Source organism: Octopus sinensis, linkage group LG7, assembly GCF_006345805.1.
Source record: "Octopus sinensis linkage group LG7, ASM634580v1, whole genome shotgun sequence".
In the NCBI taxonomy this organism is placed as follows: domain Eukaryota; kingdom Metazoa; phylum Mollusca; class Cephalopoda; order Octopoda; family Octopodidae; genus Octopus; species Octopus sinensis.
This window is the reverse complement of record NC_043003.1, coordinates 22,408,574-22,418,552: the sequence shown is the minus strand read 5'-3', so window position 1 is coordinate 22,418,552 and position 9,979 is coordinate 22,408,574. Positions and strand designations below refer to the sequence as shown.

The window sequence follows — 9,979 nt, the reverse complement described above, 5'->3', positions numbered from 1 at the left end:
ATTCGTCTTTTTTAATTATTGTTTATTTCAATTGTGTGTGTATATATAATATATATGCATATATATATATACATACATACATATATATAATATATATATATATATATATCTATATATATATATAATATATATATATATATACCATACATATATATATATATATACTTGTGTGTGTGTGTGTGTGAATATTATGGATATGTATTGTATATATATATATATATATATTATATATATATATATATATATATAATATATATATTATATATATTATATTTATATATATATATATATATATATATATATATATATATTATATATGAATTGTCCATATAGGTCGGTAGATAGGTAGGTGGGTAAATTATCACACACACACAAAACAAAAGTACGTGTACATCTGACATTACATCTGACATTACAGTTCCCCATCTCACCCAAAAACAACACAAACATCTTTGTTAGTTCTGTTCATGCACGAACATTAATCATTTATTACTAAAGACATCTCACCAATCACTGATATATTGTTGTATGCAAATATTTCCCTATTATTTCATTTTTCTCTATATATTATGCTTATTTTTTTCAGTCGCAAACCGGTGTTCCTGTCAGAATAATGGTACCTGTCAACTGAGTAATGGAAAAGTCACTTGCGAGTAAGACCAACATTTTTTCTTTTAATATTGAAGGAATATCTCGCCTTTATTTTCTTTTGTTTTTTGTTGCTGTTTTTTGTCTTTTAGTATGCTTTTTTTGTTTGCTTGTTTTTTTGTTTTTTTTGGCTTTTTTCAAAAATATTGAGAATTCTACAGTCATATAGATGCAGGTGTGGCTGTGTGGTAAGAAGCTTGCTTTCCAACCATATGGTGCCAACTTCAGTTCCACTGAGTGGCACCTTGGACAAAAGTCTTCCATTAATACTATAGCCTTGAGCCAATCAAAGCTTTGTGAGTGGATTTGGTAGACAGAAACTGAAAGAAGTCCGTCGAATGTGTGCGTGTGTGTGTGTGCATGTGTGTGTGTGTCCTATCACCGCTTGGTAACTGGTGTTGGTGTGTTTATGTCCCAGTAACTTAGCGGTTCGGCAAACTGATAGATAGAATAAGCAACAGGCTTTAAAAAAATTTAGTTACTTTCTAGATTCATAAGGGCCGGTTTCCCGTTTTCATGGCGTATATATTCCCCGTCAGGACGGAACACCAGTCTGTCGCAGGATTAATTATCTTTGCCAGCTGATTGAACTGGAGCAACATGAAATGAAGTGTTTTGCTCAAAAACACAGCGCGTCGTTCGGTCTAGGAATCGAAACCACAACCTTACGATCATGAGTCCAACATCCTAACCATTAAGCCACACGCCTCCACTAGTGGGCGGGAGTGACTTAGCAGGATTATAGGCCTCTAAGTACGTCAATGCTTTGGGTCCTATATTTTTTATCTATTGACAACAAACCAAAGCATACACGAAACAGAATTAGACCTCAAGATACACGAGGACCTACCTAGTATGTTCATACCACAAGGCGGCATTGCCAATATGCTGAAAATAACAACCATTTTGGACAAGAATATACGTTTGGATTACATTACGTAGCCCTAGGTTCTCTGTACAAAAGAAAAAGACGGGGTGGTCACGACTGAAATGCCTTTGATTATAGATCTGCTCGAATAAAGCTATCCTGAGGTTCAGCAACAAGAGCAACAACAACAATGACCTATAAGCTGACTCGTCTCGATGGTTTTGTTCACAAATACACGGACTATATATTTTTAAGAAAAGAAACTTATGCGAAATTTTCACATGAAACAGCTTTTGACATATGCTTTTCACATAAAACTGGTTGTCATTAAATGTTTGAAATGCCTGAGCATTTAATTTCTTTGAGAATTTATTTCATTTCTTCTATGTTTTGTTTTTATTTTAATTTAACTATTTTTTTTTATTTAGGTTGTCTAAGTATTTAATGTTCGAATTGATCAAGTACATGTTTTATCGCCGTACATTGACGTTTGTTGGCTTAGTTTGTTGGCTTTATTGAAAACACCGTAGCTGATTCCCAGTCGTGAATTCTACTGTTCATTTTTGTGCTTTTTGCTTTTATTTGTTCGTTGAAAGAAATTTGGAACAGATGGTGGTGTAAGAGTCTTGTCCTCGTCAACATTACTAATTATGGCTATTTTGTATCGCTTTTTTATCTCCAGCTGTCCAACATGGTTCCTCGGAGAAAAATGTGAAGTTAATGGAAAATGTAAGTCCAAAATAAATAAATTAATTAATTATTTAATTAATAATAACAGTTTTACTCTTTTACTTGTTTCAGTCATTTCACTGTGGCGATGTTGGAGCACCGCCTTTAGTCAAGCAAATCGGCCCCAGGACTTATTCTTTGTAAGCCTAGTACTTATTCTATCGGTCTCTTTTGCCGAACTGCTAAGTTACGGAGACGTAAACACACCAGCAGCAGTTGTCAAGCGATGTTGGGTGGGGGACAAACAGAGACAACACACATATATACATATACATGATGGGCTCCTTTCAATTTCCGTCTACCAAATCCACTCACAAGGCTTTGGTCGGCCCGAGGCTATAGTAGAAGAATCTTGCCCAAGATGCCGCGCAGTGGGACTGAACGCAGAACCATGTAGTTGGTAAGCAAGCTTGGCACAAGGCTAGCGCAATTTCGTGAGAGGAGACAAGTCGATCACAGCGACCTCAGAGCTTGACTGGTACTTGTTTTATCGACTCTGAAAGGATGAAAAGTAAAGTCGACCTCGGCGGAATCGTTAGAGCGCCGAGCAGATAAACGCAATCTTTTCTGTTCTAAGTTCAAATCTGTGTCTGTTCTATCAAGTGCTGTAAAGCTTCGGAATAATTACTAGTTTTCATTCTCTTTGGGTTTCAAGTTCAAATCTGTGTTTGCTCCATCAAGTACTGTAAAGTTTCGAAATAATTACAAGTTTTCATGCTTTTCTCTTTTTTGACGTTTCAAGTTCAAATCTTGTTTTAAATAGAGCTTATCTCTTGTGGCTCAATATTCCTAGCTCAATATTCCTAGCAACTGTTATTGTTAACTATTCCACATTTACTTGCTTTAATCTGTTAGTTGCGGGCATGTTTGAAGCTGCGGGTATATTTCAAGTTTAAATAGAGCTTATCTCTTGCTCAATATTCCTAGCTCAATATTCCTAGCAACTGTTATTGTTAGCTATTCCTCATTCACTTGCTTTAATCTGTTAGCTGCGAGTATGTTTGAAGCACCGTTAGTAAAATATTCTTTTAAGGGAACATGAACTTACGATCCTCCGGTTAAACGTTTGATGCTCTACCAACTGAATTTGTTCAAGTTTCTTACTGAAGTTAATTTAATCTTCTCTATCTCATATTTTGCTTTCCTCTTATATTGCTGAACATTTAGCAACAATAAATTTTATGAGTCACTTTTAATACAGTAGTATTAAAAGTCCGTTGGACGGTTGTTATTGTTGTTGTTATCGTTGTTGTCTTCTTCTTCTTCCAATCAGGACTCACGCCATTAGCCACAAAGAATAATCACTAATTCGAGCCTACTCTAAGCTACTAAGAATGCGTGTGGCAACTTGAAGATCCACCCACCACACGCGATAGACTGGCGGTTGCACGGGCGCGAAAGCTACGTTGTTATCGCCATTCCGTAAACGGTGGCTTTTTAACGGGTGGAGAGCTGAACCATCCTGGGTTACAGAGGATTCGCAATCTAGACTAGGGTCTGAAAGTTTACCACACCATAGTGGGTTACACCATGGTTCCTCTGCTTTGTGTCAGAAGTAGGAAGAAAGAGTGAGAGAAAGTTGTGGTGAAAGAGTATAGCGGAGTTCACCCCACCACCCCCCGCCGGAGACTCGTGGAGCTTAGATGTGTTTGCTCAATAAACATTCACTATTCCCGGTCTGAGAACCGAAACCGCGTTCTTACGACCGCGAGTCCGCGGCCCTAACCACTGGACTATTGCGCCTCCACTCTCGTTGTTGTTGCTTAGTTCAAAGTCAACATTGATCAAACTAACATATGATTAACAGTTTTTCAACCATAACAATCCTGTCTTATTTTCAATTATAGTATATTCGGATCTTTTCCGTTTGAACGGCAGTTTTTTTCTAGCGGTGACATATGAAATTGTCACCCATTATTATGACCCTAGTATTGATCTATTGCATTTCAATAAGTTAGTTATGGTTAGAGGTGGGGGGAAGGGTATCTTGTTTTCTTCAGAAATGTAAATAAACCCAATCTGTTTCTTAAACGAGGGACATATTCATACGGCACAGAATGTTTCCACCTCAATAGACGTCATTGATTGGTTGAAATTGCAGAAATTGAAGAAAAATAACAACAAATATCTTACAAACTATAGAATTTTCTCAATAAAGCCAAGAGAAAAAGATGTTTTATAAACACATTCTACCAGTATACGAAGTTTAAAAGTGTTTAGTTACGTGGAAATTATTAAAAAAAACTGCCGTTCAAACCGAAAAGATCCGTATATTCTTCTAAGACTGCATTAACCAGTGTGCTCATTTTCCTTTAAGGGCGGTAGAAAGTAATATGAGGGAGATTTAAACTGCTATTTCTGGCAGATTTAGCCACATAGACTGCTTTGAGGGTGATTGTTTCGTTATGGGAGTTTCCGTTCTGGCAGACTGTTTGAAGATTACTCGTAGAGCACAAAGCTTTTAGAGATACAAATCATTAAGGACTGAGTTGCTTTCAGTAAAATATACTCCACTGAGATTTTAGTCACTTCCCTTGCTCCTTCTGAGAATATTTTTCATTAAAACAAATTATTTTCCTTATCATTTTTGTTACAATTTTAATTAAACAAAAAAAAATTATATATTTTCGGTTCAGTAAACCAAACATGGTAGCGAATTGAGTTAGTTTTCAATAGAATGTATTCCGTTGGGAATTCAACTGTAATCAATAAGATTAACTCCAAAGAGAATTCAATTGGCTTTAGTAAAATTTATTCGTTTAATAATTGAGTTAATTACAATGAAACATATTCCTCTGAAAATTCAGTTGATTTCAGTCAAATATTTTCTTTAAAATAATTGAAAATGTCACCAGCAAAATTATGGTTTTCACTGAACTGCGAAATATCTTTTTGCAAAATGGCAAAAATATAAGGAACAGATACGTTTTTAAAACCACATGAATTTGAACTGATTCCACAATCTATTTCGATTCCTGGTTGAAAGCATTTCTTCTTTCTTTACATCGATTGTGTTCTTCAACAAGCTTTTAAACATTACTTCTTCCTTGCTTGAAAGCCAAAACCATACGCCACTGTAGCAAAATAGAAAAAGAAAAAGATCCATCACACATACACACACTCACACACTTACACACATATACATACATACACATATATACTTACATACATACACACACACACACACACATATACATATATATATATATATATATATATATATATATATATATATATATATATATATATATATATATATAAATACAAAATGGGACGAGAACGCAAAACATCCGGACAGCTAGGTGATACAAGATTGCGACAACAAAACATCCAGATAGACGATACAAAGAAAACAAGGATGGGTCATTCGAAGTTTTCTTTCCTCAGTTAAGCACCAGATTATCCTCGCAATTTCGGCTGATTATACTTGAGATTGCTCCAATCTGGTCAGCTCCAAGGAAAAACTAAGCAAAGAGCATTAGATTCCTTAGAAGGAAGCAACGAAGGACGGAATGTTACACATACAAATACAATAAAAATAATAACAGGACATAATAACAGGTGTCTTTCGACTAAGGATGAATTGAACTAAGCTGGCGCATGAGGAAATGAAGCCTTACGGCAGGGATACAAGATTTCACACACACACACACATATATATATATATATATATACATTTATACACGCATGCGTATATGATGGGCTTCCAAAAAGTTTCCGTTCATCAAATTCACTCACAAGGCATTAGTCGGTCCGGCACCTTAGTGGAAGACACTTGCAGGTGACGCATAATGGAATTGAACCCAAATGCATAGGGTTGAGAAGTAAACTTCCTAATCACTCACTATATACATATGCATATATACATGCGCGCGCATGTGTGTGCAGACATTTATTTATATATATCTGTGTGTGTGTGTGTGTGTGTGTGTGTGTGTGTGTGTGTGTGTGTGGTGTGTGTGTGTGTGTGTCGCATGTATTTGATCGGTTGGTGACTCGAGCTTAGAATATATTCCTTTCAACATTTTCTCCTTGTCTTTTTCTTTTCTTCTGTTTCATTTTCTGCCCATACGACTTTTACAACTACTACTACTACTACTACTACTCTTGCTCTTCTGTATTGCAGTGTTGGTGATTATACTGTGCAGCACACTCGGTGGTCTTCTATTCCTGACTCTTCTCATTTGCATCTGGTGCATCTTCGTGTATCGACGGAAAACCAAGAAGTAAGTAAAGCTGCAACACTATTTGTTTCCATTCTCTCTCTCTCTCTCTCTCTCTCTCTCTCTCTCTCTCTCTCTCTCTCTCTCTCTCTCTCTCTCTCTCTCTCTCTCTCTCGTTTATCTATATAACGATATAACGGCAGTGTCCAGTTCGGCCGAGCTGAATCTAGTAACGAGTATATATATGTGTGTGTGTGATTGATTATGTATATGTATGCATATATATATATATATATATATATATATAAATTCTCACACCCAACTTATGTGTGTGTGTGTGTTTGTGTTTCTGTGTTTGTCCCCCAACATCGCTTGACAGCCGATGCTGGTGGCAAAAAAACGGTTCAGCAAAAAAGACCGATAGAATAAGTACTAGGCTTACAAAGAATAAGTCCTGGGATCAATTTGATCGACTAAAGGCGGTGCTCCAGCATGGCCGCAGTCAAATGACTGAAGCAAGTTATGAGTAAAGACTAACAGTACATCGCGGTATCGTTCTGAGAAATCAGCTCGTATAGATGCTTAGGTGCTAAAAAAGCACAGATAATATAGCTTAAGGGGATTTCGTAAGCACCGACGGATGGGACTGTTGTATCACATGATTTCAGCGTACACTGCGTATCAGCAGCAGCAGGAATCCAAGTCAGATCTAAAATTCATGAAAACTGACACTGACTAAATAGTCAGTGATGTCGTAAAGTGCTGAAGAAATTTCGTCGACCGATATAATCCGTGTATTTTTAGCACCTAACGTCTATGCGTGATTATTTCTCAGGACGATTACCGCAGTCTACGGCGTTACACGCACATGTGTGTGTGTGTGTGTGTGTGTGTGTGTGTGTGTGTGTGTGTGTGTGTGTGTGTGTGTGCGTGGCTCAGTGATTGTGAAGGCACATGGCTCAGTGATTAGAGCGTTGAGCTTAAGATCGTGAGGTTATGAGTTCGATTCCCGGACCGGGCTGCGTACTGTGTTCTTGAGCAAGACACTTTATTTCACGTTGCTCCAGTTCACTCAGCTGTAGAAATGAGCTGCGACGTCACTGGTGCCAAGCTGTATCGGCCTTTGCCTTTCCCTTGGATAACATCGATGGCGTGGAGAGGGGAGGCCGGTATGCATGAGCGACTGCTCGTCTTCCATAAACAACCTTGCCTGGGCTTGTACATCAGAAGGTAACTTTTTATGTGCAATCCCATAGTCATTCATGACCGAAGGGGGTACAAACACATATATATATGTGTATACTATATATAATATATATATATATATATATATATATATATTATATATATATATATATATATATATATATATATATATATATAATATATGACGGGCTCTCCCGTCGATTTCGACGTACGAGAGCCTGGAGGTTTAGTATAATTGTTATCATTTGTGTTTGTGTCTCTGATGTGACTTTAACTCGGCCAAAGATTTGCAAGATTGTCCAAACTGAGGACAGGACGCAGAATCGTTACAATGATTCGCTGGGATCGCATTTCTCTTATTTTACTCCAGTTCTCTTTTCTTGAAGAGGATTCAATCATTAACTTTCGAAATTCCGAATTGCATCAAAACAGGTTTGCTTCAATTGCATCGCTCTTGGGAAAGTTCTTCAAAGGAAGCATGAGGAACATATATAAAACAGTTTTCAATGACAGTTTGACTAACCCCATGCATAGTCAAACTGTTAATAAATACGAGTGACTTAAAGCAAATTTATTGAGTACTACATTATTACGTTTGCTCAGTGTGTATGTTCCTAAATTAAAATCATTATTATTATTATCATCATCATTATTATTATTATTATATTATTATTATTATTATTATTATTATTATTATTATTATTATTAAGAGCGGCGAGCAGGCAGAATCGTTAGCACGCCGGGCGAAATGCTTAGCGATATTTCGTCTACCGCTACGTTCTGAGTTCGAATTCCGGCGGGGCCGACTTTGCCATTCATCTTTTCGAGATCAATAGATTAAGTACCAGTCAAATACTGGGGTCGATGTAATCAATTATACCCTCCCCACAAATTCCAGGCCTTGTGCCTATAGTAGAGAGAATTGTTATTATTATTATTATTGAATTTTACCATGACAAAAAATGCCTCGAAACCTTATCGTTTCTGGATTACTTTTTTGTGATTTATTTTTCAAAATTGGGGTGACCTTTTTCTGTGCGTATTCGTTCCAATTGATTCAAAGAAAGGTGAGCAGATTTTTAAAAAATGTTCGCGATATTTTTGATAGCTGACATTCAACATAAAATGTCAGAGGGGAAAGACCTCCCCTAACACGGTGGACAGAAACTACCAAATAAAAATTAAAGAAAATGGACAAATTTTTATAAAATTAAACTTCAACATTTTGAAAGCAAAACGTTGGTGTAATTGTGTGGTAATAAGCTTGCTTCTCCAACTACATGGTTCTAGGATCAGTCTCACTGCGTGGCATCTTGGGAAAGTATCTTCTATTTTAACTTCGGGCCGATCAAAGCAATGCGAGTGGATTTGTTAAACGGAAACTCAGAGAAACACGTTGTGTGTGTGTGTGTGTGTGTGTGTGTGTGTGTGTGTGTGTGTGTGTGTCTGTGTTTGTCTCCCACCACCGCCTGCAACCGATGCTGGTGTGTTTACCTCTCCGTAAATTAGCGGTTCGGTAAAACAGACCGATTGGATAAGAACCGGATCTAACAAAAAAAAAAGACCTGGAGTACATTTGTTCGACTAAGAATCCTTCGACGTTGTGCCCCAGCATGGCTGCAATCTAATGACTGAAGCAAGTAAAGAAAACAGATATGTATGTATGGTATGTATGTATGTATGTATGTATGTGCAATCACACACGCACCCACACACACACACATGAGTGAGTAGGCAAACGAAATAAAGTGGTACCCAACTTTTTTGCTAGAAGTTATATAGATTTTAATAAGTTTGATTCAGTTTCCTATGACAAAGTTTCGTGAGGACAAAGGACCCGTCCGTCTCACCGGACAATAGAAGAAGAATGAGAGATTTGAGACAAATCCAAGGTGGTTTCTGGATGCTAGGCACCTACTGGTCAGGCCTGGTCACATGATGCTAATATGAAAATGACATCTACTATTACTCTTTTTACTCTTTTACTTGTTTCAGTCATTCGACTGCGGCCATGCTGGAGCACCGCCTTTAGTCGAGCAAATCGACCCCGGGACTTATTCTTTGTAAGCCCAGTACTTATTCCATCGGTCTCTTTTGCCGAACCGCTAAGTGACGGGGACGTAAACACACCAGCATCGGTTGTCAAGCAATGCTAGGGGGAAAAACACACACACACAAACACACACACATACACACATATACATATATATACATATATACGACAGGCTTTCAGTTTCCGTCTATCAAATCCACTCACAAGGCATTGGTCGACCCGGAGCTATAGCAGAAGACACTTGCCCAAGATGCCACGCAGTGGGACTGAACTCGGAACCATGTGGTTGGTTAGCAAGCTACTTACCACACA

General features: G+C 37.4%; 1 protein-coding gene across 1 annotated transcript in view; it reads left to right on the top strand.

Moving 5' to 3' along the window:
• Positions 1–528: 528 nt before the first annotated feature.
• LOC115213994 overlaps positions 529–9,979 on the top strand; it is a 21,098-nt gene continuing 11,647 nt past the window's right edge. Inside the window, exons 1-3 of the mRNA XM_029783004.2 lie at positions 529–653; positions 2,199–2,245; positions 6,372–6,471. Of these exons, the coding sequence (XP_029638864.2) occupies positions 529–653; positions 2,199–2,245; positions 6,372–6,471 (272 nt within the window). The remainder of the gene's footprint in view (positions 654–2,198; positions 2,246–6,371; positions 6,472–9,979) is intronic.